Source organism: Penicillium vulpinum (genome assembly GCF_028829585.1).
Source record: "Penicillium vulpinum strain IBT 29486 chromosome Unknown utg000004l_segment0_segment0, whole genome shotgun sequence".
NCBI lineage: Eukaryota > Fungi > Ascomycota > Eurotiomycetes > Eurotiales > Aspergillaceae > Penicillium > Penicillium vulpinum.
Window position 1 is genome coordinate 5114911 of NW_026643244.1, and position 27009 is coordinate 5141919.

At 49.9% G+C, this 27009-nt stretch overlaps 11 protein-coding genes across 11 annotated transcripts; 6 read left to right on the forward strand and 5 right to left on the reverse strand.

The window, feature by feature from the left end:
- Nucleotides 1–1400: 1400 nt before the first annotated feature.
- On the reverse strand, nucleotides 1401–2948 carry N7479_010406 (uncharacterized protein; the record flags this gene model as incomplete). The annotated part of the gene is made up of 2 exons (XM_057258097.1): nucleotides 1401–2414; nucleotides 2505–2948. The coding sequence occupies 2 exons, from the start codon at nucleotides 2946–2948 to the stop codon at nucleotides 1401–1403; spliced, it is 1458 nt and encodes a 485-aa protein (XP_057105555.1).
- An 885-nt stretch (nucleotides 2949–3833) lies between these two features.
- N7479_010407 (uncharacterized protein) lies at nucleotides 3834–4070 on the reverse strand (the record flags this gene model as incomplete). Its single annotated transcript, XM_057258098.1, has 1 exon — nucleotides 3834–4070. The coding sequence occupies one exon, from the start codon at nucleotides 4068–4070 to the stop codon at nucleotides 3834–3836; it is 237 nt and encodes a 78-aa protein (XP_057105556.1).
- A 154-nt stretch (nucleotides 4071–4224) lies between these two features.
- Nucleotides 4225–4431, forward strand: N7479_010408 (uncharacterized protein; the record flags this gene model as incomplete). The annotated part of the gene is made up of 1 exon (XM_057258099.1): nucleotides 4225–4431. The coding sequence occupies one exon, from the start codon at nucleotides 4225–4227 to the stop codon at nucleotides 4429–4431; it is 207 nt and encodes a 68-aa protein (XP_057105557.1).
- A 1103-nt stretch (nucleotides 4432–5534) lies between these two features.
- On the reverse strand, nucleotides 5535–8950 carry N7479_010409 (uncharacterized protein; the record flags this gene model as incomplete). The annotated part of the gene is made up of 2 exons (XM_057258100.1): nucleotides 5535–8675; nucleotides 8828–8950. The coding sequence occupies 2 exons, from the start codon at nucleotides 8948–8950 to the stop codon at nucleotides 5535–5537; spliced, it is 3264 nt and encodes a 1087-aa protein (XP_057105558.1).
- Nucleotides 8951–9754: 804 nt separating this feature from the next.
- Nucleotides 9755–12727, forward strand: N7479_010410 (uncharacterized protein; the record flags this gene model as incomplete). Its single annotated transcript, XM_057258101.1, has 1 exon — nucleotides 9755–12727. The coding sequence occupies one exon, from the start codon at nucleotides 9755–9757 to the stop codon at nucleotides 12725–12727; it is 2973 nt and encodes a 990-aa protein (XP_057105559.1).
- Nucleotides 12728–13108: 381 nt separating this feature from the next.
- On the forward strand, nucleotides 13109–14597 carry N7479_010411 (aldo/keto reductase; the record flags this gene model as incomplete). The annotated part of the gene is made up of 5 exons (XM_057258102.1): nucleotides 13109–13227; nucleotides 13290–13376; nucleotides 13458–13680; nucleotides 13771–13909; nucleotides 14014–14597. 5 exons carry the CDS (start codon nucleotides 13109–13111, stop codon nucleotides 14595–14597), a joined length of 1152 nt encoding a protein of 383 aa, XP_057105560.1.
- A 292-nt stretch (nucleotides 14598–14889) lies between these two features.
- On the reverse strand, nucleotides 14890–16462 carry N7479_010412 (mitochondrial 37S ribosomal protein mS29; the record flags this gene model as incomplete). Its single annotated transcript, XM_057258103.1, has 2 exons — nucleotides 14890–15752; nucleotides 15817–16462. The coding sequence occupies 2 exons, from the start codon at nucleotides 16460–16462 to the stop codon at nucleotides 14890–14892; spliced, it is 1509 nt and encodes a 502-aa protein (XP_057105561.1).
- Nucleotides 16463–16734: 272 nt separating this feature from the next.
- On the forward strand, nucleotides 16735–17499 carry N7479_010413 (ribosome biogenesis protein RRS1; the record flags this gene model as incomplete). Its single annotated transcript, XM_057258104.1, has 2 exons — nucleotides 16735–16799; nucleotides 16893–17499. The coding sequence occupies 2 exons, from the start codon at nucleotides 16735–16737 to the stop codon at nucleotides 17497–17499; spliced, it is 672 nt and encodes a 223-aa protein (XP_057105562.1).
- Nucleotides 17500–18459: 960 nt separating this feature from the next.
- N7479_010414 (uncharacterized protein) lies at nucleotides 18460–20499 on the reverse strand (the record flags this gene model as incomplete). Its single annotated transcript, XM_057258105.1, has 2 exons — nucleotides 18460–19907; nucleotides 19962–20499. 2 exons carry the CDS (start codon nucleotides 20497–20499, stop codon nucleotides 18460–18462), a joined length of 1986 nt encoding a protein of 661 aa, XP_057105563.1.
- Nucleotides 20500–23129: 2630 nt separating this feature from the next.
- On the forward strand, nucleotides 23130–24346 carry N7479_010415 (Rab geranylgeranyltransferase subunit beta BET2; the record flags this gene model as incomplete). The annotated part of the gene is made up of 5 exons (XM_057258106.1): nucleotides 23130–23228; nucleotides 23285–23570; nucleotides 23630–24078; nucleotides 24127–24251; nucleotides 24304–24346. 5 exons carry the CDS (start codon nucleotides 23130–23132, stop codon nucleotides 24344–24346), a joined length of 1002 nt encoding a protein of 333 aa, XP_057105564.1.
- Nucleotides 24347–24840: 494 nt separating this feature from the next.
- Nucleotides 24841–26574, forward strand: N7479_010416 (uncharacterized protein; the record flags this gene model as incomplete). The annotated part of the gene is made up of 1 exon (XM_057258107.1): nucleotides 24841–26574. One exon carries the CDS (start codon nucleotides 24841–24843, stop codon nucleotides 26572–26574), a length of 1734 nt encoding a protein of 577 aa, XP_057105565.1.
- Nucleotides 26575–27009: the final 435 nt, after the last annotated feature.

The window sequence follows — 27009 nt, forward strand, 5'->3', positions numbered from 1 at the left end:
CCTATACATAAGTCTGCCCAGGCAGCTTAGTAACTTACTAATGTATGTAGACTTTTGACTAGTTAGTTATCATATAATACATTTTAGCTAAGCTATCACGCAGAAAGCTTACAACATAACTTGCCAGTTCGCCAGCAGAACAATGCTGGGCAATATACAAGCCATTGGTTGGACATTTACTTTTAACACGAACTACACAGATTGGAGATCATGCATACTATACAATGACATTGCAAATATATAAAACACAACTGTAGGCGTTCAAGACAAGCATAAGTTAAACACAACACTAAGCACACTAGCCCCCAAAGACACAGCCATGTGCACGTCCCAAAATGGTCGACTTCCGCACAAACTCGGCTAGGCTTCGAATCCCAAATTTATGGGGCGAGAAATCCCTGCCGAAAACGTGGCCATACAATGTCCACTTTTTATTCTTCACGTGGAATCCTAGACCTACTTGGTAATTAAGTCCGCAGTCTAGTATCCTATAGATACCTAATATATCTACGGAGTACAATATATGCAGTTCGTATCATGTATGCCTAATCACACGACTAGCATGCCGTGTTTTCGAGACGCGTTATTGGTGAGCGTTATCAAAGTTAACTTGTGCATTGGGCGTGGAGGGGCAGATTGAAATTGAAATTGAAATTGAGATGCCGTGTGGCCCCGATAGATATATCGCGTGCCTAAAATTTAGATTATCGGATGTGCGAGATCGGACGGATTTGAAATTTAGATCTGTGGATTGGATCTCGACCTAGATCCGCACTAGAAATTCATCCATGGATGACTCCCGGTCTTTTTGGGATTATATTTTCGATCTTGCTGATTCGTGTGCTTGTTGGGCGCCAAAATAAATAAAAAGAAAAAGAAAACCCACGAGGCATTTTCAAAGTGTGGACGACCCACATCCGTGGACTCTACCGAGAGTTGGTTCCATGGTTCACACTCGTAAATGCGTGAACTAATCCATGGACGGGCAGCGGTGACACCCCGGCTCAGGAAGCCGGACCGTGGACCCGGGGTCCCAAGACCGGAGTGCTGGGCTTTTGGGGATGACGACATGTTCTTCATGGGAATTGCGTTGTAGTTGTTTTTTTTTGTACGTGATTATGGATTAATGGTTCTAGTGGATTTGAGGCTTGATCTTGCTGCCTGTAATAGTGATTGTATGTGAAAATGGCTATTGCAATACTCACAGCTCTTATGATCGTATATAGTAGACATCAAAACATATCCAGGGGTAAACGAATGACATGACCAAGAAGCAAAATAGAACTGGAGCGATTTGTCGCTGACGAAACGCAAAGACACGATGCAGCGGGGTATTGCAATGAATGAACAAGATGGCCTCCCAGAACAAGATAACATATGTATAAAAAAAAGACAACAATTCAACGGGTTCGTTTTGAGTATCCCCCGGAATTTCCATTCCCAGCCGCCGGTCGCTTTTGTCCAGAACCCATAGCAGTGGCGGCAGCAGATTCAGCGATACGGATCAATGATCCCAGGTGGAGCAGGTATGGCTTCGGAGCACGGTTGACTTCGATCTTGCGGAGAATGTCGCGCAGGCGGTTGGCGCACTGGTGGAGGTCCACCGGCGGCAGGGCATCAAGCGCGTTCAGAACAAAGTGCCGCGCGTCTGTTTCGGAGTCTGTTTCGACCGACCCGATGAGCAAGTGATATAGATTGCGCTGGTCCTCGTCTTCGCCGTGGAAGGACTGGCGGCCCAGGGCATTTCCTTCGAGGGGATCATTATTGCGTGCCACCACTGACTCCAGGAGAGACACCAGGGCTTCGGCGGCGCCTTCCGAGCCGTGCGGGGCGCGTGCTGCGATGTTGACTGCAATCCGGGATACAGAACGCTGAAGCTGCGTTACGACGTCGTTGACCTCTATGCCAAAGTCTGGGCTCACGGGGTCCGCGGGCAACTCGCCCGTTTTGCAGTATCGGTCGAAGTCGTTTAGTAGTCGGCATGTCTGTTCTTGTAGTTTGTCGAAGTAGATGGCCGCACAGGCGCCTGCGGGCATCGCCTTGCAGAGGCTGTTGAAAACTGCGTCGTCGTGCACTGCAAGTCGGAACATCGTCGCCTCGAAATCCCCCTGGACCACGCACTGCTCTGCCGTTCGTGCTTGCTCGATTGTCTCTGTCAAGTCCCGGCGGGTGTCTTCTGGGAGAGTCCGTTTGCTGAACGCAGAGAAGATATCCCGGACCTTCTCTGTCCGTGTCATCCCATCCTCCTCATCCCCCAAGCACTGCCACTTGAGTTGCGTTGCAACCGACTTCAACTTACCCTTCAGAAGATCCTCAATGGGAGGGAGGCGGTCCGGCCGTCCGTCTGGAGTCAGTGTCACCTCCGTTGACTGAGGCGTGGGGAGGAAGCAGCCGTGCAATTGATCGACGAGCCACTGTTCAGGGGATGGGGGTTAGTATTGGCAGTTTTCAACCCCTCCAGCCTTTTCACGCTTCCTTCCCCCCCCAAAAAAAGGTATACTCACAAAGATGTGCTGGCACGCCCCGTCTGGTCGATCTTGAAAGACCGAGCACGTGCAGGTAGATGATTCCGAGCCAATGTGCACCTGTGGCCGATCCAACAGTTGGAAGGCATACCCGGCGGGAGTAGAGCGACAGTTGACCACATCAAAACATCCGGATAAGCCCACAAGTGCTCTGGCTTCAGACTCGGAATCTAGTTGGCTAAGGTCATAGGTAATGCCGGAGGGTGCGAGCACGGAGGCGCTAGTCGACTCGGACTGCTCATCGCTGCTTTCCTCTTCCTCCTCTTCGCCAGTACTAGAGCTCTCCGACGAGCTATCGTCTTCACGATCACTGTCGTCGGAAGAGTCCGGCCGCCCCGCGCGGGCCGCTCTAGAGGGCAAGGCTGTATGTGGCATATTTTGACCAATGGACAGCCTATGAAATTGCCCTGTTGGAGCGGACATGGCGAGAGGGAAAAAGAGAGGAAGACAGGCTTCCCCTAAGGAAATTCAAAGAGGGGCTACGGATTGCGAAGAACAGACGTATTTTCCCACAAAACGGTGGACTTTCGTAGACTCACAGAGTTCTCCCGACCCATGGACGGAAGCGGGTACACTGAACCATGGAACGGGCTTCCCTGGCGCCCGCTTTAAATAATTAGGGGCCATTGAAGAGACATGATTTTCATTTTGTCATTTTCACCTGCGCAAAATAAATGGTATCTCTGAACATTCAAGGAAGATTTCCTTTCGGAATTTTCAAGGGGGCTTTTTTTTTTTCCTACCCAACAGCGCTTAGTGAAAGCTGAGTTGTTCAGGTGGCAAAGAGGGGGGAAATCCGGAGGCTCAATGGTGCCGCAGGAGACGAAGGAGTGGCGTCTAAACAAAGCTGCGCCGTTTAATCCCTACCTAGTATCATCTCATGGATCAGCATCATCACGCAGCGCACAGACAATCCACTAATGGGGGATCTTGTGGAAAGATCTGGGGAGTGGCTGGTACCCGAAAACAGACTGTGGCCCGGGATATGGTTACGGCTCTCCGGGGCCACCAAAAGCCATGTCTCACAAAGATGCGCAGGTTCTGCCTGAGAGCAATGCATGCAGCTGGCAAAGAATGTAACTGGAATAGAAAGTTAAATCTTGGTATGTTGTATGTTGATCCCTGAGAATTGCAAGGTTGCTGATTCTACAGTTGGCCAATGCAAAGCTTGGATCTCGTATTTGCATAGGTAGACGCTGTTGGCGAGATATTGACCCTAGCGCAGGGAGAAATGACAGGGACAACGCCACGGAAGTCGGCAAGATAACGGGGGATACTCCCTGTACAAGATAACACTCAGCCTGAACCTTACAACGTAGATGCATAGCGACGCTGCGATCGCCGCCCGAGCAACCGAAAGGGAACCGGAAATCCTTTTCGAAAGCTTTCCAGAACAGCAACACTCGGACCTGGCATTCGAATTAGTTCCTTTTCCTTGGCCCATGATTGCACATCCTGGTATTTTCCGTAGTGGAGAATTGTTAGGACGCCATAGCTTTCGGATAGGTCGGGGACCCGAGGCTCTTCTTTGCGCAGGTACCACATAGTCCACATCACAAGCATACCTCAAAGGGGAAAAAAAACAAAAAAGCGCAGTGAAACCCCTGTTCGTCAGCGTGGGTTGAATGTGACAGATTCCAAACGAGGATGGTGACTGGCTTCTTAGTTCCGATCAGAAATCCGATGCTCCGATCCAAGGATGGCGAGCGCAGCCGAGGAGGAGCAGGCCATAGACGGAATGTACCGCAATGAGTTTATTTCTCCGGCACCATACGATGTCTCTAACCTCATCCAAGATGGGTTGGTGATAGCAAGTGCCTGCCTTGCATATCGCGCAGAACAAATGCATTGGAAAGTGGATCACCAAACTGTAACCGAACAAGAGCGACATGTCGAGTGGTCTTAAAAATCCTGGCGCAGGAGACATGTTTTATGCGGCGTTATTTCGGCCGCAAGTTGTCCGGGGTGATCTATATCCATCGTATAGTGCGAGGGCGCAGCGAATCCGAGAGCGGCGCCCAGGGAGTTGTGCGGCCCAGCAAGACCCGCCAAATTGGGTATTGGAATCCTCTATCCCTGCAAGTTGATGCGGCCTAAGCACCGGGGCAACTCGAGACAGGGCTGCGGCAGGCACTTTTGACTGCGCAACACAGTTGATCGGCAGCAATGGCGTTTAGCTAACTGGCTTGGCTGTCGCCTGCCAATCGCCATCCCTAGGCGCCTAAAAATTGTGCCCCGGTCTGCACTGCGATCATATTCGATTCACATATGGCGTAGGTGATGGTTAACTTCCTGGAACTTGGTGCTTGAGGGTTCGAACATATCGTCTGTGCGCTGTTTTTTTTTCTCTTCCTGCACGTTGAATCACTTGACTGAATTTGGCCCCTGTCCATGACGCAGCCACTGTGGCGCGAAGGAAGGATCAAGTAAAATCAGCATGTCCTCAAAATGCATCGGAGTCTTACGGGTCTTCTGGGAGGGAGAGGGGGAAATGTATGATTTCAACCATTAGGTCTATTATCAAAGTCATCCAGAGAGTCCTGGAGGTATTTAAGACAGATTGCTATGGCGTTGATGTTTATAGCCAACACAAAAGAACAGAATTCTCAGCGAGAGACAATCTTCGTGTGACATCGGGAAAAAGACTCCGTTAAATTTTGTGCTGTCGACTCGAACTAGGCATATGCTTATCCATATATTCTTTGTTTAGAATATTTTACAAAACTTGACTACAGCAAGAAGAAATGAGACAAGTCTAGGGGTCCACATAGTATGAATTGGTTGCTAACTTAAGTGTGCGAGACAAAATGATCAAAATAGGTAATTTACCCTAGTCTTCATTTAACTAGTAAATTGCATAAAGTGGGTATCACCTTTGAAAATACGAAACACGAGCATGTGAAGAACAGGATAAGAGAAAAGACAAAAGGGTATAATAGTGAGATGCAAGAAAATTCGTCACAATTCATCACGTCATGGATGCTCCATGCGGCCTGCTTCAAACCCAGGTCAATGGTGGCCCCTGGCAGCGTTGCGCTGCTTGGCTGCCTCTAACGCTCTAAGAAGCCTCTGCTTATGTTCCAAGTCTTCATCCGTCTTTTGGCCCACGGGCGCTGGGCTGGGAGATGGACCCGGGCTAGTCGTTGAAGGGCGAAGACTTGGAGGTAGAGACACATCACCAGATGATCTCATTGGGAAAGAGTCTTGGACTGGAGAGACCGGGGCAGCGGTATGGGGATCGTTGTGCAAGCCAACGAGAAGGCGTTGAATTGTGGCCTCAATCTGCACAGGCCCCTTCTGAATGCTCTGCAACTTTGAATTCAGGTCATCCTGGATTTTCTCATCCTCTTTTTGCTTCTCATCCGCCAGCCGATTGAAAATATCCGGATCTGAGTTGGCATATCGCGCTTCAGCGACGGAGACTTCATAGTCGGCGTCATTGAGGGCCATATCTGCAACCCCAGCGCTGCGGATGATGGCTTCCGAATCGGCTCGGAGAGACGCCGCAAAGGTTGCTGCAGATTTGAGAATCTGCTCAATTTCAGAATCCGGTAGACCGGAGGCTCGGAGGGTGGTGGTATCTAGACGGGCTGCTTTAGAGGCAACCTCGTCCAGGAGGGTCTGGTTTATACCTAGTCCGTTCAAGATTGCATCGTCAAAGGAATCCATGAGTCGGTTAGCTCGGTCATCACGATCCTTGCATGCTTCTAGAACATTTCGCCGTTCCATCTGGTCAAATTCGGCGTCAAGTTTTCGCAGACCAACCACATCCCCCATCACCACAAGTGGTCGTCGCTCAGCCTTCTTCCGTCGTCGCTCACAGTCGAGGGCCAACTCAAGACGTTTCTGGAATCGGATTTCAAGCTTGTTGTGAATATTATTGACCATTTTCATGGTCACGGACGGGCTGTTTCGCTCGCTTTGTGAGCCTTTGCCCTGTTGATCACGGTCGAGTTGACTGAGAGCAGAGTCGTAGGACTTGCGAAGCCCCGAGATTTCATTTTTCAGGCGTTCATCCAAGGGGTTGAAGACATTTGTCATGAAATCGTCGACTTCGTGTCGTTCCTCCTCTAACTGAGCCCGAGCTTCAGTTTGCCGGAAGTCTTCTTCTAGGGTATTGATATCCGCATATCCAATCTCTTTCCCATTGAAAAGATCATCGATATGCGCCTCAGATTCATCCTGACGAGCCATGCGCTCGTGCTCCACCTTTCGCCGTTTTGCTTGCGCTGTTTCTTCCCATTGATCGGCAGTCCATCGGATGTATGAGAAATCATCAGGGAAATTTTCGAGTCCTTCCCGAGTCGTGATGTGCCATGAGCTTTCAGACTGCTTGTCCAAAGGTTTCCATACTATGGTGCGTAGTTCTTCCACGAGGGTCCTCGGCCGGCCTTGACGAAGAGTTCCTGGCAACGATGGAAGCGGCGGAGATTTTCGTTCAGCCGGCTTAGAATAAGCGACGCTCTTGTGACGGATGAGACCGAGAAAAGTCTCATCATGTTCGTTCTGGGTTGGAGAAGCAAGTGCAGTGCTTGACCTCGATCGAGATGTAGGTGGCGGTGCATTTGACATGACTCGTCCACTGACAGCCGCGTGCCGCAGATCCGAATAGGCTTGGTAGGCCGGGCGAGCAAAGGTGAGGTTATCTGAGCCGCGCTGAGGACCCTCCGTATACTGGAATGGCGTGTATATGGGTCGAGGAGGATTCGTAGTCAGGGGCTCCAAGACTTGCTTCTGCGTATCTACTGACATGATCGAGATGGGCCTTGAGAGATAGGTCGACTCTGCATCCGAGGGCACAGCAGATAAACTAGGGAGAAACTGCGAGGCCCGGCCCGCTTGCTTAGCGAGTAGGGGTCGACCACCTGAACTATACTCACTGGCAACATCATCGAGATCTTGATCCTCTGTTGCTGTTGCCGACAAGGGAGGCGAGATTTCTTCTGACAAAACAGGTATCAGTCCTGACTCAACAGGTGGTTTGTTTTCGTTGGAAGCAGATGGTGGATGATGAGGAGCGGGGTCAGGAGCTCGCGGAGTCAGCGGTTTAATTTCAGGCTCATGCTCAATATTATAGAGAATCTCCCGGAGCTTAGTCTCCTTAGCCATGAAAGCCGTGAAGATCTTATATCGCTCTTCGTCCGAGTCAGCCACTGCCTCTTTACGTAGTGTGGCGACAAATCTTTCCAACGATGATTTAGACCAGGGGTCCAGATCCTCGAAGGGATCTTGGATTTTCGGCGTAGCCGCCCTTCTGGGTTCTTCGACCATTCGTGCAGAACTATTTGAATTCGATCGTAAATGGTCGACAAATGAGGAGCTGATTTGCGCTGACTGTGAGCGCTCTACTGGGCTATTTTGATAGAATGCGCCGGGGCGATCCTGATGTTCCAGTTGAGCTGGTTTAGGCGCAGGAGATAATGGGCGAACCCATGCATCTATTACATTATCAATGCTTTCCGAGCGTCCCATAGATAAGGCAGAGCTAGTGGTATCCGCGCGGGCCAGTGGAGGCGGTGTTGGTAGCCGATGTGCTGTGCATGGACTGACGGGCGAATTTGAGGTACCCTGTCCCGACTGTGTCACTCCAGAGACAGTACTTGAAAGCGTTTCATTTGTATCTGTTCTCGGGCGAGCGACGATGTCAGACTCGCTTCCCACAGAAACGTTGAAAATATCGCCCGGGGGCCTTGGTGGTGGTTGAAACCCTTCGTGCTGTGCAGGGGGTGTCCTACGCGGTGGGAACCACGCTGCATCATCGAAGTGTCCAGGGGTTGGGCTAAGATGCTCCCAATCCGATGGTGTTCCAAGGCCCAGAGCCGATGCGCCGGTATATGTTGTGTTTGTATTGAGGATAGGCGGGCGGTATTCGTAAGATCCAGTCATCGCCGCCGGTCCCGCGCCCTGAGCAAGCAGCGGAGTTTGCCCCGTCTGATCACTTTGTTGGGTTGGTACATTTTGAAGTCCCTGTGGGATCTTTGGGGGCGGTTGTGGAACACCGGGTGGTGGTGGTGCTGGGGGTGTTGGTGTATATGGAGGTGGAGGCGGGGGCGGAGAGGGTTGGATCCCGTGAAAGGGGGCTGCGACAGGCGGATGGGACTGAGGTTGCCCGTAGGCATATCGTTGCTCATTGGTACTTGGAGGTCGGGGCTATGCAACTGTTAGTTATTTACATTTGACGTTTGAAGCACGGACTTGCTGGTAATGGGGGACCGGAGTTCTGGTTGAACCGTACTCCCCACGTGGATGTATCTGCCGTACTCGGTGAGGGTAGCCTCTGGGGATTTGAAATCAGTCCATACGTGGCCGGCGAATACGGAGCCGCTGGCGAATATTGGACCGGGAGTCGTGGAGGAGGAGGAGGCCCTGGCTGCGGCGAGTGTGACGGCTGCGACGGCGAGGGGAGACGCTGAGGAAGTCGCCATTCCGGCTGCGATGGAGGACCAGGATGACTCGACTGTCCGTTCATGGTGAATTAGAATTTCACAAAGACATGAAAATCTTAAAATTCTTAGGCAGTCTTTTTAAAAGTGTCCAGGGACCCCCCCAGGGCTGTGTTGTTGGGGTTGGGGGTCAGCACGGTTCACCCCCTCCAGTACTTCCTAAATACGAAAACGCACTACTCCGTACCTGCTGGACACATGCATGTATATTGGGACAGATGCACCGACGGCGTGATCCAACGCATAGGATTACAAGCCTTCGAGAAATTTCCATGGACGATGGCGTTTCACCCTTTGTTTTGCTATTTCTCGTATACTCCAAGGCTGTTGTTTCCCACTAAAAAGTGGATTCAAAGACCCCCAAGGATCCCGACCTCTCCGGTACAAGCTGATGTTGATATGAAGGTACCCAAGAGGACTGTTGGTTTTCTTTGTCACAGAAGCAAGTTCATTTCATAAGAACACATCTTTTTTTTTTTCGCTTTTCTTTGTTGAACTATACTCAAGTCGACTGTGTTCGTCTCCAAAAATAAACCAGCATGATCTTATCTTTTCTTTGTTCCCCGGGAGTCTTTGATATGACGGATTCCTTTCAACCGTAACCTATGACAGGTATGAGACTGATCTATCATTTATACTCTCATAGTAACTCCGTGGGTCTGTGTTGGACTCGCAGTCTCACGCGATATAAGAAGATCGAAGGCCTGAGACCTGCCATACTCTTTCCCGTGCTCATATACCTATTTTTGCACCTTTTGTGCATTACTTGATACACCAGAGATCAAAATGGATCCGATGCAAAAATTATACGAAGTCTTACCCGGGGGAGACATCGTCCACCCGCCTCCGTTTCCAAAGCGGCCAGATCTCTTCAATCAAGCGCCACTAGCCCCGGTATTGACCGAAGACGATGCATTTCTTGCCCGTCGCTTTTGGCAACAGCCCGATGAATCCCTCGGGCGTGCATGGAAGGCACATGCCAATCGACCTTATACACGAGCAATCGAAGAAGAAGAATCGGTAATTCATGCGCTCGCTCACAATGTCTATGAGCATTTGATGAGCAATCCACTTCTGCCCATCTCGCGCGAGGATGCACGAGCCAGATTCGCAGCCGAGGGCTTGGACGAGACCTATAACGGCGTGCAGGGACTAGACGCAATGGAAGAAAAAGTGTTCATACATGGCCTGAATGTCAGAGACCCGGATCTTTGGACGAAAGATGCACTCACGGAAGAACTGAGATCAAGGGGTCTAAGCACAGATGGAAGAAAAACAGACCTACAATGTCGTCTATGGGAATACGAATGCGATGAGCGCTTTGGGTTCTCGAGACAAAGCAACCTAAGTCACTGGGGTATCCATCGTGAGTCAAGGCCTGTAATGAGCCCTGCTACGAGAACAGATATGTCTGCACTCGAAATGTACACCGCAGCAATCAAACTGAGCCCGTACAATCCAACTTACTGGAACAGCCGTGCGTATTGTCATTATCTGCTGGGATATTTTGATCTCGCCATTGGAGACGCCTATCGCGGAGAACTTCTCTGCGAAGTTTTGACGACAGCAACACAAAGAAACAAGCGCCCCGGAATGTATACCCGGGTTTGGGACGCTATTCAGCACCACCTGATGATAGAATTGAAGATCAAGGGAGTCCCAATGACAAGAGAGATCTTACAAATGAGGAAGGCAAATGGTGTCAACTATTTCATTCCAACCTTGAGAAATGCCCTTCACAGCATTACCAGTCTCAGTCTCGCAGCACTAAATTGCTGGGATGACTTCGAAGACCATATGCAGAGCCAGTTCGAAAGACCGTTGCCATACCGCGATGCGTCGGTCCCCAAAAAGCGGATGGCAGTGAGTGCTCATGTGAAAGCAGAGATCGAACAAAGGCGAGATAATCCCTCAGCGCTTCACCCATCTCTTTATGGACACGAGTGGAGCAGAGGATGGATTTCAGGTGCTGGTAGATATCCATATGACCAAGCGGATGTGAGACGCGACTCACCACATTTTATCAATGCACTTAACGCAAATATTTTCCAGGTTAATGCCAGTACCGGGAAGTACCCCAAGCGGAGATGCCAGGTGCAGTCTACACTCACAGAGGACGATACTTTCAATGGATTGGGAGTCTTTGCCACTGCAAACATCAAAGCAGGAAGCATTATTCAATACGAGGAACCCGTTATTCGCGGAAATCTCATCCCCAACAGGTTGCTTGATGATGAAAGCAAAGACCCTTTCCATGCCCCACGATGCGACAACTGTCAAACGGTAATTGACCAACAAGAGATTGAACATCTCGAAGACAGATGGGACTCCATTCGTAATCCGACGCCTGTTCCCGGGTGGGAACACCCGGATAATTGCGCGTGTCTTGACATGGTTTGCAAATGTACGGATGTAGGATATTTCAGAGCTACAAAGGGCGGTCTGCTGTTCTGTTCTTCCAACGATGCGTTATCAGACGGCACGGCTCCCCCTTGCTTGGCCATTGCGCGGGAAACATACCATTTCCAAGAATTCTGTGGTCTCGATTGGGGTTGGTTGCATGATGCTATGCGACCTAATAAAGTGACCTGGGGCGGATCGCAGTATTTCACCCACACCAACGAACGCCACGGGACTATTTTGAGTCTACTCTTGAAGAGCGTACTCGAGCTCACGCTCCACCGCCGCCAAGAGGACCCCAATCTTCTCGCGCATGAAATTAATGAACTCCTCGTCCTCGAGGCAGGTACCGACACGAACGCGCCGTGGAAAGACAGCTGGTTTCCTTTCACTCTGGCTGGTAATATCCAGATACCTTTCGATATCCTGTTCAATCTTGGAGTGGACATCTTCTCCGACCTCTCATTCGATACTTGGGTTATTCAGACTGTGCTGCGGAAGTTACTAGTCAATGCTGTACCCTGGGAACATGAACGACGAGGTGCGAACCCAACGTTCAATGACCGGGATGGCCCCAAGCCGGTGCTACACCCAACCCTACAATCTAGAATGAGAGATAGAAACGAAGACCTTTCGGTTATGGAACCATCCTTTGGGAACTTCTACCTCTTCCCTGGATTAAGCATGTTCAACCATTCCTGTCGCCCTTTTGAGAACGCACTGTGGGGATACGATGACAAGGTCCCCAACCGTGTAGTCGTCTGGGCAAACAAGGATATCAAAGCTGGGGAAGAGATCAGAATTCCGTATCAACGTTATAGGATCGCTGATGCCATTGGCGAAGACACCGATCTCAATATGCACGCCGTGCAGCTGTTTGGAAAGAATTGCGAGTGTGGCAGGTGTCAAGGCAGAGGAATTGTTCCTCCTGTTGATAAAGGGGAGGCTAAATCCGTGTCTGGTAGTGATACTGCCCAGGACAATGGGACTGTTGATTGGACACCTGGTCCAGTGACGATTCCCCCAAAGCAGGAAATTTGGAGCGGTGTTCTTGGAGAGAACGGTTCTGAGATTGATGAATATTTGAGCGAGTATCGGGATATTGTGGATGACATATATGATAAATACTATGACCTCAATCAACCAGAATCTGAGAGTGACGAGGAGGAGGACAAGGAAGAGCATAACGGGGATGAGGCCAAGGGGGATAGGATTGATATTGTTGAAGCTGATACTGTCGAGGCTAATGATGGTGATGACGGTGCTGCTAATGATGCCGAGGCTGATGATGTTAGGGCTGATGATATCAAGGCCGAGGGTGCGGACGGGAATAGCCACGGACATACAGCTAGTAAATAGAAGTCTTGCGAATTCTGAGCCTTAATTAGAAGAATGATACTACTTGAACATTCCAGAAAGCCCCAAAAAACATGCATATATTGTATCCAACCGGAGTTAACCCTAACCCGCCTACCCTAAACTCAGATTCGGGCGGACTTAGGAATTAAAGAACCCAAGAGCGAATCAACGCGATGTGCGGAGAATAATTCTATGCAACATAGGTACCTACAGCATGATGCTATCCTGCATAACAAGCCTGATTATTCAACACCCCTGTTTATCCACACATTAATAAACACGTTTGACCCCGCATATGGACTATAAAAGAACTCCGAGAAAGCCTATCCTCCCAATCCCTATTTCCATACCAATTCTACTTGAAACCCCTCAATTCCCACCATGTTCCCCCGAGCTGCACCCCCCAAGTCCCACCTCGGCCGCTACCGTCTGTTGGCACCCACTGCCGGCGTCAAAGTGAGCCCACTATGCCTAGGAGCGATGAACTTCGGTGAGGGCTGGTACGTAGAATGCCTACATAATGCTTATAGATCTCAATTACCAACAACTAAAAATATGACAGGAAAGAACGCCTCGGCGAGTGCGACAAAGAGACATCTTTCCAGATCCTGGATACATTCTACGAGAACGGAGGCAACTTCATTGATACGTACGTATAGCGCCAGCCTCTTTCTATCCATTGAATGAGGCTTGCAATTGATGTGAGCCCAATTACTAATAAGCCCCAAAGAGCAAATAACTACCAAGCCGAGGAATCCGAAAAATGGCTTGGCGAGTGGATGGAAGTCCGCGGTGTGCGCGATGAAATCGTCCTCGCAACGAAGTATACCTCGCCCTACCGCACCCACAACAAGTCCGAGATCCAGGCGAACTTCGTTGGCAACAATGCCAAGAGCATGAGGCTGTCTGTGGATGCGAGTCTGAAGAAATTGAAGACGGATTATATTGATCTGGTACGTGGCTAGCTTCAAGGGCTTCTTTCAACTTTCAACATACTTCTCAGAGTATATTCTTGCTAACAAATGTAATTTTTGAATATACAGCTCTATGTCCACTGGTGGGATTTCAGCACTTCCATCGAGGAGGTCATGACCTCGCTCAACCAGCTCGTCGTATCCGGCAAGGTTCTGTACCTGGGTATCAGTGATACACCAGCGTGGATCGTGAGCAAGGCGAACCAATGTAAGTTTTACAGCTATCTACAGTACCGCCACTCCCACCATCATCTTCCTCTGGCGTTATTTATCCCCCAACTACATGTATATCCATATTAACCCAAACGCCAGACGCCCGCGACCACGGCCTCCGCCCCTTCTCCGTGTACCAAGGCAAATGGAACGCCGCCGCACGCGATTTCGAGCGCGACATAATCCCCATGGCGGCGTCCGAAGGAATGGGTCTCGCACCATGGGCCTCTCTCGGCGGCGGGGCATTCAAAACCACCGCGCAGCGAGAAGCGATTGCGCAGAGTGGTAACAAACCTGGACGACAGAACCCGGCGTCAGAGCGGGACATTGCCGTGTCGAAGGTGTTGGAGGTTATTGCTGCGCGACACGGGACTGCGCTTACCAGCGTTGCGATGGCGTATGTGATGCGCAAGGCGCCGTATGTTGTTCCGATTGTTGGTGGGCGTACGGTTGAGCATTTGCTGGGTAATATTGAGGGGCTGAAGGTTGATTTGTCAGATGAGGATGTCAGGGAGATTGAGGGGGCTTATGAGTTTGATATTGGGTTCCCGATGGACTTTTTGTTCCGGGGGAATGATGTGGCTGAGGCACATCCTGGGAATTGCTCTTTTTTGAATGTTGCGGCTACCTTTGATTATCCTGATTTGGTGCGCGCGGTTAGGCCGAAGAAGTTGGATGATTGAGTTGGATGTGGACTAGAGCATCGAGTTGACATCGAGACAAGGGTGGTTCTGCTTGGATTAATATTGAATTAGTCGTGGAAGAGATAGATTCAATGGCTCAATGATAGAGGATCTAAAATTTTTCCAAAAACAAATCCATTATATGCATACAGACACGAGGACCAAGTGAGATTTGTAAAGTACATGGGCGAAGAACACACAAGGAAAACCCCAGCATCCGATATACAGTGGTAAACGTTCAACACAAAAAAGCCGGAGATAAGACAAGATAAAGAAATGCAAGATATAACCCTTATTTCGAGGCGGAAACAGTGGCGCGAACACGACGGCCGAACTTCTCCAGCTCGCCGATGATACCGCCGCCAGACAAGGTCCACTTCTCGCTCACCCACTGGTCATTGACGACCTCACGCAGCAGGCCGCTGCGAGCAAAGTACTCCATGAAACCACGAGCCTCGTCGCGAGTGAGGCCGCCCAGCGTCTGCAACTCGAGTGGGCTGACAGCCTTCTCTGCGGGCTGGAGCAGCTCCAGAACGCGAGTATCAGCCTTGCTGTAGGGCTCTGGCTGTGGGTATTCCGGCGAGGAGGCGCTGATACCGGCCTGGCGGGCGGCCAGGCGGTCCAGGGCAATTTTGAGGGCCAAGGGGTTGGGGTTGTTGGAGGATGAGGTGGCGTAAAGGACGAGACCGCCATTCTTCAGGGAATCGCCATCCTTCAGCAATGAGAGGAAGTGGTGGACGAAGGCGAGGTCGTGGGCGTGAATCGGCTTGTATTCAGCGGAGCGATAGGCACTCTCGACCATCCAGTGAGCCAGACCATCCACAGCAACAAGCATGGGAGGACGGGGCTTGAAGCCCTTCTCAAATCCTGCGGCGGGAGCAGTAGCAGTAAGCTCAGTCCAGAGAGCCTGGAAGACCTTCCAGGAGACAGCGGGATCACTGAAGCCAAGCTTGGCGAGGTCTTCGAGGGTCGAGGAAGGCTTCAGCATCTTCAGAGCCGGGTGGTTCTGGGAAACCTTCAGGCTAGCCAGGAGCTCGCGGTTGGCATCGACGGTGCGAGTCAACAGAGCCGAGGTCGCGCCAGGCTGGACATACTGCAGCGGGTTGCTACCTTCGATAGCGGCGTAGGCGGTGTCACCGGACACAAGCTCTCGGGCTGTAAGATTGACAGGTCAGCAGCTGCAAAATTGCAATACACACCAGAAAATAGTCCCACTTACCATCGGGGATAGTAATCACAGTCCACTTCTTCAAGAAGCCCATGGCCATAGCCTGCAGCAGGTGCACGGTCTTTCCAGACCCCTTCATACCCGTAACAATTTTCTTAACGACCTTGCCCTTCTGAGCCTCGTCGGCATCCCCAGAGATCTGCTCAAACAAACGACCCATCTCAATGGTGTCACGTCGGAGGATCGTTCCAGGTCGGCGGAATATCGACCAGCCCTGCTTAGGCTTGAAAGCTTGCACTGCTCTCAATTGATCGATCATAGGCACAGGCAACGCCAGAACGGTACCACGGAGACGCGAATCCACCATGGTCTCCGGTGATAGCTCCTGCATTCCCTCAATCTCGAGGGCATTGGGGTTGCTCAGGACAATGCGTTTCCGCAAAGCCTTGCGCTCACCCACAGCCGGGGGACGTCCACCGCGATCAGCGACCTTCTTCTTCTTCCTTCTCAAGCTAGTTGACTGTCTGTGCTTCACGACAGTCAAGCTGTTTCCCTTCTTCTTGGCCGGCTGGGCATAGTGCACGGCGGTGGAGTGGAAGGGGGCGCTCGAAATCCGGGGCGTTGCGGACGGCGGGAGGAGTGCTCGCGGTGTCGGTCGAAGCCTCGAGAGGCAATTCCAGCACCACGAGGAGGCCATTGTTGTCAGACACACCGGCGCAGCCAGTGAGAGGACAACCGGTGCTAAGATGGAGAGGTGGGTGGGAATTGAGTTGGGAGAACAACAGCAGTTAACACTTCGGTCAATAATTTGATGCGAAATCCGCCCGCCCTGAGAATGGAAAGGCGGTCGGGATGTCTTAGTCATGGCAGAAAAGTAAAAGCGGCTGTATCTGATAACCACTTTTTTTTCTCTTCGGGCTGATACCAACCTTCGAACATCAACAGTCTACCAATACTACGAGTATCGCAATGCCTGATATCGAGATGTCAGACTCCGCGCCTGCCGCTGCGGCTGGTTCCAAGACCGAGAGACTGTAAGAACCCTTCTTCCCGAACCGGATATACGACCAAAAAAAGCCCGAAAAAACCCAATAAAAAAAATATAGAAACTAACATCTTATGTTCAGTCCTATCACTGTCTCAAAGCCCACCCCCTACACATTCGACCTGGGCCACCTGCTCGTCAATGACCCCAACCCCCTCGAGCTCCCCGAGGGCGAAACCGTGAACAACTCGCTGAAAGCGACAGCCCGCGACGGCGTGCAGGTCCTCCTCAACCAGCTCCTGACGACCTGCGAGATCAAGACCTCTGTCTCCGACGGCGTTCTCCTCACCCTCCCCGCCCCTAACATCCACCTCCCGCGCCACAAGCCGCTTCCCGTCCCCAAGGCGCCCACGAAATGGGAGCTGTTCGCTCGCAAGAAGGGTATCGGCAAGTTCAGCCAGAGGCCCGGTGCCGCAGGCCAGGACAAGGAGCGCCGCAAGAAGCTTCAGTACGACGAGGCTTCTGGCGAGTGGGTGCCGCGCTGGGGTTACAAGGGCAAGAACAAGGACGACGAGAACCAGTGGCTTGTTGAGGTTGATGAGAAGAAGTGGAAGAAGGAGGCTGAGGCCAGTGCTGAGGGTGGTAACATTCGTGGTATCTCGCGGACTGAGCGCAAGGAACGTATTAAGCGTAATGAGCGTAAGCAGCGCTCAAATGAGAAGCGGTCGAACCCTGCTCGTGCGAAGTGAGTGGTCGGTGATTGAGCTGGTTTTATCGTGCTCTCTTTTTCTCTTTTTTTTTTCTTCTTTTTGTCATGCTCATCTTATGGCCTCTGGCTTTTCCTGTGATTCTCTCTTTACATCTCTGGCGTTGGGGTTGGGAGTCGAATTGGATTCTTCATGTATTGTGGACATACCGTGATTCACCAAAAGCACTCTTATTGCATCTGTCGATATTTGCGATGGCCTTTACTCGATAGCTCGATAGCCTTTGTTTATCTGTGAGGCTACGGGGATTATTGTACGAGAAATGATCTTGCTCGAACCGAAAATTGCCTTTCCCACTTTCTTTATTGTACAATCCTCGAAAGGAAACGCCAGATACATAGTTCAAACAAAAAAAAAAAGCAAAGGGGAAATGTGAACCCCCATTGCAAAACGCATCAAACATACATGAAGCAAAAAGCGATGATGGAAATCAATGTCAACCGCAGAGGGGAATCTGGAGATGTTGCAATATCAAGCAAAGCACGGAATGAGATTTGTTGCGCTTCCGAATAGACAAGAGAGAGTAAAATGAGAGAGGTACAATGCAAGTCAAGCAAAATGGCATGAGTGAACGAAACGGCCGGCCATTCGCCAATGTCAGAGTAGATGTCAAAGGAGCAAAGGATGTACATATGAAAAGAGAAATATTCATAGGGAATCTGATCCCAGTATGCGGTTGAGACGAAATGATAATAGAGATATCGGTCATATGGCTAGCGGGCGATGGAGGTATCGTATCAGAGGTATGGAGAGAGGAGAAGGTGGCGGTGGTCGAGGAGGAAAGGAGTGCTATCCTGAAACAACTTGTCCAGTCCTATCTGGTCCTGCAGATAGAGCGGATATCGGGCCAGCGAAATTGGAAGCAGGTCACGAAAGGTAGATAGCGACGTGAAACTGTTTTCATCCAAGACAAGTTTGTTCTAGGAAAGAGGTGTTTGTGATTTAGATCTTGATAGGAGAGAGCGGCGGGCCAAGCTCGGGAAGCTGAGAGATGCTCCGGTTGTGCGCCGTGTCGATATGCTTCGGCGGAGCCTTTCGGGTGCGAGCGGTTGCTGGACGAGCAGTTTCTGGGCGAACGGCGGTCGCTGGGCGTGAGGTTGGCGGGCGAGTTGGCTCCTCAGGAGACGCACGAGGTTCTTCCCCAGCGCTGCTGCTGGAAGACGAGATAGCGCGTTCATGGCTGGCCTGTTCCTTTGCCTTGGCAACCTCCTGCTCTACCGAGACCCGCTTGTCGCGCTCGTCCATCTTCCTCTCAATCTCAAGGTATTCCTTCTCGGTCCAGCATCCCTGCCAGCAGTTCTTCCAGTCACACACCAAGAATTGGAAGCAGAATGCGTCGATCTTCATACAGGGCTGGAAGCAGATGCACAAGTTGCGGTAGTCCATTTTGTTCTGGTCCACGTATGAGTGAAGGAGGTTGAGGTGGCAGGTGATGGCGAAGAGGAGATAGTAATGGTATGGGGGTAACTTGGAGAGCTCGTCTTTGAGTAGCTGTGGTGCGGTCGTAGCGCCTTCACACTTCATAGCGATCATCGTTTGCGTTGACTTGGGGAAAAGCTCATCTGGAAGCTCGCGAAGCCAGGCTTTGAAGAGAGATCCAACCGTATTAATGTCGTAAAGATCGGGGACGTCGAAGAGATCGATGTCGAGCTCTGTGTCAAATCGTCGTTGCCAGTGCTTGACCTCTCTGCCGCTACCGGGGACACGGTAAAGGCCCTCTTCCTCACAACCCTTGAAGTTGAGATAATCGATTGAGCGGTATGGCAAGGCCGGCATCCAGAACTCGGTCTTGTCTCTGCAGTCTTCGAGTTTCTTCGCAATACGGGTCTTTCTCGCCTGCTCAATGAGCGGGAGGTTGATGACCGAGCACGTGTACGAGTCATCGGTGATCATCTCTCTCTCGTTGGTGCTGCCACTGCGTGTGATCTTGCCGAAGAATCCTTTCCCAGCCTTTCCAATACGATCTGCAGTGCTGCTTCCTGAGGACTTGAGATTGCTGAAAATGGTAGCCGAGGCGCCGGAAACTTGACTCAACGAGCCCGACGCAACCATGTTGCCGTGGCTGCGCTCTTTTCGCAAAGAAATGGCGTCAGCTTGGCGCTCAGGAGGTTGCAAGCCTCCTCGGGTGGTACGTTCGGGGACCGCAGTCGCACAACGGGGTGGATTCGCGGGCGTTGTTGCGGCTTGGCTGAACTCTTCAAGTTTCGCCAGACCAGTAGACGGACGTCGGCGTGGGGGTCTGGGTCCGGAGGAGTCGTCAACTCGAATGGAGCGAGATCGGGTCAAAAGGTTTGCGAATCGTTGTTTGTTTTTCTTCGGCGCGGCGGACTCCAGATCTGTAGGGACTTTCTTGACTGGTTGCTGTGTATTCTTGTTGCCAGAGAGTGCATCTGTAGATTATTCTGTTAGATGCGATCCCCACACAGGTGGAGAGCGAAACTCACTAGTCTTTTCAGCTGCCGTCGCACGTGCAAGTGCCCCTGGAAGATCAGGCGTTGACTCGTACGGTTTCGGAGTCACTGCTCTCTTCCGCTCTCTGGAACTGCCTCTGCTCTTGGGATGTTCGGTGGAGTTCTCCGAGCTATCGGAGCGTTGTGACCTGTGTGATGATTTCGGCGCTTTAAGGTTGCCGAAAAACGATTTTGAGACATCGCGCCCATGTCGGGAGTCTTTGGGAGAAGGGAAATGCTGAGGAATGGCTGTGATACCGGGTGTCATAGGCTCGGGGGGCCCTGCGCCAGGAGAAAGTGGGAGAGTAGGACTGGTTGACTTGCTGTCGGAGTCTTGCGTGACCGGGCGGATTGTTGCGCCTTTGAACAGTGGAGAGCTGGATGCAGATTTGGGCGAACGAGGTGTTAAGGGGGTTGGGACGTTAGAGCTGTGGTCATTTGGTGTCAAAGGCGATGAGACATTCTCCTTTCTCGACTCGATCCTGAAGGAGCTCAGATCGAGGTTAGGCACTATTGAATGTCGGTTCGGCATAGTGGGCGGTAATTGGACCCGAGTCCAGGATGTAGGTGAAGGTTTCGGGGATCAAGTTTCTGTGGATTCTAGGTCCCGTCGCGACTTCAAATAGATTGATGACTGAATCCTCGAGCTGCTAGATATGACTTGACCAGCGCTGAAACCCGAGTCACGTATGCGGCTGAGATTCTCGTATGGGTATCAATGCTCGAGGTCTGACCGTGTCGAGGCGAAGCGACTTTGAATCTGAGTAATGCTGGGAGATAGGCACATGCAATGTCTACCTAAACGTCAAGTGTGACGAAAGGAGTGTGGATCAAACGGAAGTATCGAGGACGCGAGATCTGAAGCGCCAGTTATAGGGTCAGCGCGAAATCGGAGACACGTGAAAGGAAGCAGAAGAGCAATAAAAAAAGACAGGTGAGACTGCATATGCCACCATATGCAGGCAAACGCCGAGTGAAAGAAGCCACACCTCGACTCTTTGTTGATAGACAAGGCCAGGAACGGGATCGCAGAAACAATGGGTTCGCTGCCGGATTCAGCCGATCACTCACCGATATCCTCATATTATGGTTTTCAATTGTTACCGATGTCTCCAGGGTTGTGAGACTGAAACTTGTTCAGTGCAAGTTCACTTTTCCCCCTCTTTTTGGGCGCTTCGAAGTCGGGGATCGGCAGGGCAGAAGGGGGGGGGCGAGATAGGAGTCGTATGTGGATCAAGGTTCCAAGTTGAAAATCATTCAAATCATTCAACGTTGTATTTGTGTTATTAGGAAATGAAGATTATGAAAGGTGAAGAATTGTTGAAGAACTGTAAACAAAAAAAAAAAGTCGCCAATGTCCAAGGTCTCCTAATAGACTTAGCGGTACACTAGTCCGAGGAGAGACTATCAAACAAGCCACAATTATTATAAGAAGTCATAATTATTAGATCATCCTAAAATGATAATTGTTATAATTATACTATGTACGGAGTACGGAGTACATATTGTTCTTTGGGTCTTTGAACTTGAAACCGTTCCACATATCTCTTTAACTTAGGCACCTAAATAATATCTATAAACCTTGGGAAAAAGGACTCCTTTTTTTTTTTTTTTAGATTAGTGATCCCCCTGAAGGTGCTCAAATGCCGAAACGTCAGTTTGATAGAACCCAAGGGACACCCTCTCGAGGTCGCTTGGATGATCCGATAGTGTGACGGTATAAGAACATCATAAATGTCCATATCTATCTTTATATTCAACTTCCAAGGATCACTGCTTACTCAATTTGGCTGACGTTACCCAAAAAAAAAAAACCTCTGGAGGTTTACAGGATTAGATTCTATTTGCCGCTGAATGGGCTTTGTACCAAGTATACGAATGATCAGAGCTCTCCACTTTTAGGTCAGAGCCATGATGCTCTCTTACGTTGACAGTGTGAGATATCATTGGTCAATCGAGTCATTTACTATTAAATCAGTACCTGATTTCCATTGCCGGAAGATCCATGGTTGTGATTTGAATCTGTTTATGGTCACATGAGCAGTTAGAGTATACTACTTTGTACCTACATCTATACATATGCATATTCGATATAGTCTATAATAGTCTATACTTCATATATAACATACAACCAGGCTAGTATCTCTCTAACAGAAACACATATCAGGGGTAAGCTAAATGCACAAACGTGTCCGTGTCCGAAGTGCCACTTTTATAAATTAATCCCGGGTCCACGGGTCTCGGGTTCAACCTTGGAACCCGATAAACACTCAGACCAAGACTGTCTCTAGTGGGGATATCCTGTTTTTAGAGACATTTTTAGAAGGTTCCTTACAATAACCGTGCAAGGTGAGCAAAAGAAACCTTTGTATAACATGGGAAGACTCGGAGAGCTACAACGCTGACAATACTCCGGCTAGCTCTAGTAGAATATGGATACTGTATAACCGTTGATTTAGATTGTTTTCATAATAATGACTAATACTTTATTCTGTACAAGATAAGGAGAGCGGAGAACGGAGTACGGAGTACGGAGTATATGCGTACAATTCCTTTTATGTACGTTGTAGTACTCCGTACTATATATACACTTTCTAACCCTTTTTCTCTTGGATACTCCTGTACACCGCCCTCCTATTTCGCATCCCTCGGAAGCAGCTTGGAGTTCCAATCTGAAACATGGCTGGATATGTCAAACTAGCGCTCGGGGATGACAGTGTTTTGGGCGTGGTGCACGGGGCTTGTTGAGTGGATAGTACAGGGTTTCTACCAATCAACAAATACAATAATGTAGCAGAAGGTACTTTGTAGTCCAGAGTACGGAGTACGACTTTGTACACAGTGCCGTTTATCAATCTACATGGTCAATTTTGCCCCTAAAAACCCACCTGGGCATATATAAAATAATTAATTAGGCGAAACTGGCGCCTAGCACGTGCTCTGTGCATCACGTGAATCAAATTGCGCACGGACCTCTATTCTCCGGTTTGAAAACAAAGGAGGTCCACAATGTCATGCATACCTAGATCTACCGGCTTCACCGCTTTCAGTGATAGGTTTCACAAGCTCTCAGATCTTCAATCTACTAACCTGCACATCTCCATCCAATCAGTGGTTATCTTTTCATCAGCCACTTCCATCATTCCAGGATATCTCCAGGATATGGCTCTTGTTTCAGGCCCTGGGAGAGCTATGGCTAGCCCCGCAGACTCTGAATTACACACTTTAAAGCATGTGGCTTACATTAAGAAGCTAGATACTGTACGTCCCTCCTTCAAAGAGAATGCCAAGGGAATGATGGTGATTAACCAACATAGAGAAAAGATGAGCTTGAATATTGGCTGACAGAGCACCTTCGACTAAATGGTGTTTACTGGGGTCTCACAGCCCTGCATATTCTAGGTCATCCAAATACATTACCTCGAGATCAGACCATCGACTTCGTCCTTTCGTGCCAAAATGATAATGGAGGCTTCGGGGCTGCCCCAGGTCATGATGCCCATATGTTGTATACCGTCTCTGCGATTCAGATCCTCGTAACCATTGATGCTGTCGATGAACTCGAGAAGCGGGGCAGAGGCGGCAAGCAGAAAGTTGGGTCTTGTATGAAAGAGTTCCCTCATATCGACTTCTATCAATGACTGTTTACTAAACCGTTATAGTCATTGCAAACCTACAGAATGCAGATGGATCCTTCATGGGAGACCAGTGGGGCGAAACAGATACTCGATTCTTATATGGTGCCCTCAATGCATTGTCACTGTTACGCCTGTTGGACCTAGTCGATGTCCCCAAAGCCGTTTCTCATATCCAAAGTTGTGAGAACTTGGATGGAGCATATGGTATTCGCCCTGGTGCCGAGTCCCACGCTGGCCAGGTGTTTACTTGCATTGGCGCATTGGCCATCGCTGGCCGTTTGGACTTGGTGAATAAGGATCGCCTCGGAGCTTGGCTCAGTGAGCGCCAAATCGAAAGCGGTGGTTTCAATGGTCGACCAGAGAAGCTTGCTGATGCCTGTTACAGCTGGTGGGTTGGATCAAGTCTTGCCATGATCGACCGTCTGCACTGGATTGATGGCGAGAAGCTTGCTGCATTTGTCCTACAATGCCAGGTAACTTAATTGTCTATTGTGTGGAATCTATTGCTAACCCTTATTTAGGACCCTGATGCCGGTGGCTTTGCTGATCGACCAGGAAATATGGTTGATGTGTATCACACACACTTCAGCCTTGCAGGGTTAAGTTTATTGAAGTTCAATGGCCTTGAAGAGATTGATGCTGTTTAGTGAGATATGATCTGATCTTCTCTGGTATAATTTGCTAACTTGAATGAACAGTTGTATGCCTAAGTCAATCACAGCAAGATGTCTTGCGGGGTAGCTAATTCAGATTGAATTATGCATTGAACCCTCCTGCAATCTAATAACCCAACGTTCGCCTCTCTATGGACTTTGGGATACAATGCGGGAGGAGAATAATGTCCACTTTGGCTTATTCCGCTTCATGTTTCCCTACAATAGCCAAAGAGCTGTTAAGACATCGTGGCACATACATTGTGTACATAGTAATAATCCCCAACATATGTGGATGAATGAAAGATATTTAGGTTCAATCACATCCCGTGACCTACCCGTGGACCAGGTACCCGTCATCCAGAAAGACGCTCCTTCCCATGTGAATAGCCGATCGATAAGGCATTCTCTTCCAGGGTTGCTCAAACACGTCCGCCTTATCGATGTGTTTATCTTCCAGATCGCTCCTTCGTCTCTTTAACTCACCACCCACACTTGCTTTCTTGGCTGACCGTTGGTTGTTTTGCCCTTTCCATTTGCATTTCATTCTATCTGTTTAGTTGCTTCCTCCAGTCTTGGATCATGGATGAAACTACCCTCATGTGCAGCATCTGCCCTGGGGAGCCCCAGTTCAGCGATGTTTCCCACCTGTTGACCCATGCCGCCTCCAAGGCTCATCTGGCCAACCACTTCAAGCTCAAGCTCCGCACCGACGATTCCAACTCGATCGAGCTTCTCAAACAATACGACGATTGGTTTGAGGCGAATGGCTTTGCCAAGCAGCTAGCTGCTCGCATGGCGAAGAAAGAAATTCGTAAGAAAAGAACATCGGATGGAGAATTATCTTCCAATGCTGCCAAACGCACAAGAAGCCAAGCTCCCAAAGTCGATTCTGAGGAATCCAGCACACCTGCAACCACAGTTGCCTCAGTCCCTGACTACCTCGATCCTCGTCTAGCTGATTCTCACGATGACAACCATCAACATGTGAATACAATCCTCACGCCAACTACGCCAAACCGCTTGATTGTGGCGAACGGCGATGCGAAATCTCGAACTGGTCCGATCCTGCGCTCTATGCGATCGTTGACTGGCACAAAGTCAAACGTGTTGCAGCCGATGGATGCTTCTGGACTCGGCGATGAAAACCGATCATTGGCTTTGCCTATTACACCGGCACATCGCAAAAACAAACCCATCCCCTTGGACAGAACCTGGAATATCGGAAGAGATACCCCTGATCCTTTTATCGACTCTGGTGATCAGACTCAGTCATCTGGTGATTCTGAGATTGACAAAGCCCGAGCTGAAGAAATTGCAAGACTCAAGGGAGTTCTCTGGCCAGGCATGGACATTTTTGATTCCGCTACGCTGCAGATGCGTCGTCGGCGCAACCAGAAGAAGGATGGTGCTGCTTTGCAAATGATGATACAATCTTCTTCGCTTGTGGAGCCAAACGAAATGGTCTTTTCCCCAGATGGAACTCTGCTGACGGAGCGTGTGATCACTGGTAATGTGGAGGAATACACTCCACTGAAGGGAGAGACTCCAATTCCCAAGCGAGGCCTCACTCGTCTCAGGGCCCCACGTTTGACTAAAGCTGATCCCAACGTCCCCCGTGCTGCGGACAGAAAGCGACAGAAAATCGACAATGACCGCAAGAACATTGAAGAAGAATCAGTCAAAGAAGAGCAAACTCCTCCCCACCGCGCCCACCATGCGGTAGACCGTACTCAATCCTATGTTGGCGGCGATGAAGAGTTTGGTCTTACTGTCAACGCCTTTGGCAAACGGCCGAAAGGTGGCTTCAACATTTTTGTTGATGAGCAACAGGGAAAAGAGGAGAGTAAGGCATCTTATCAGGAACCGGGATTCACGCAGTTTGACTCATTGACCCCCACTCGCCTCGTTTTGAACGGAAAGACCAACACTGGCATTCATGTCCCGAAAATTGGTCACGCATCTGTTGATAAGGAGAACATCGAGCCTATTCTGAACCCTCAAGGCCGAATTGGCTCACACAATTGGCCTTCTCCATTCGCCAAACACACCGACTCTAATGACATTGGATACGGCCTTCCATACCCTTCTGATCTTGGTGATCCATACGGCAGCAACTTTGACAAGGCTGGATACCGATCCAACCCTCTCCAGGCCCCCTTGAAGCACTCTTTTTATGACAACCAGTACGAAGAGCCGCATGTTCCAATCCAGAATAACTGGCTTTCAATGGAGCAGGCAGCTCCCTCCGATGAAACCATCCCGGAAGACGACCACATGTTTTCCTCATACTATCTGACTACCGATACAAACTAAATCTCACGAATTTGTTGACCAATTCCTGGGCTGCCTTGCTGCTCGAATTGGCCAACCCTGCGACACGACTGACGTTACACGATGTTCCCCGAAGTGACCGAAGATGCTATGGATATCCAGAACCAATCCCCCCAACAGTGACAGTGCTAGCTTTACTGTTTTGCCCTCGACGACCCTGACTTGTTCGCACCCAGTCCAATTGATAGCTTCTACAATTGTGATTACCCGTGGGTGTTCACTTGTATTTCCCGTCCTTGTTGGGCTGTTTGATATGATGTACAATATTATGATTAGCCAGTATCAATACGAAATGTTTATGAATGCTTCCCGTGCCATAATGTATACTTGGAACAATATTCTCTTAGTCTATTTCCCTAATGTTGACAGTAACATTGCCGCATCGGGAACCCTGATCGACTCACTAAGTAACCTGTT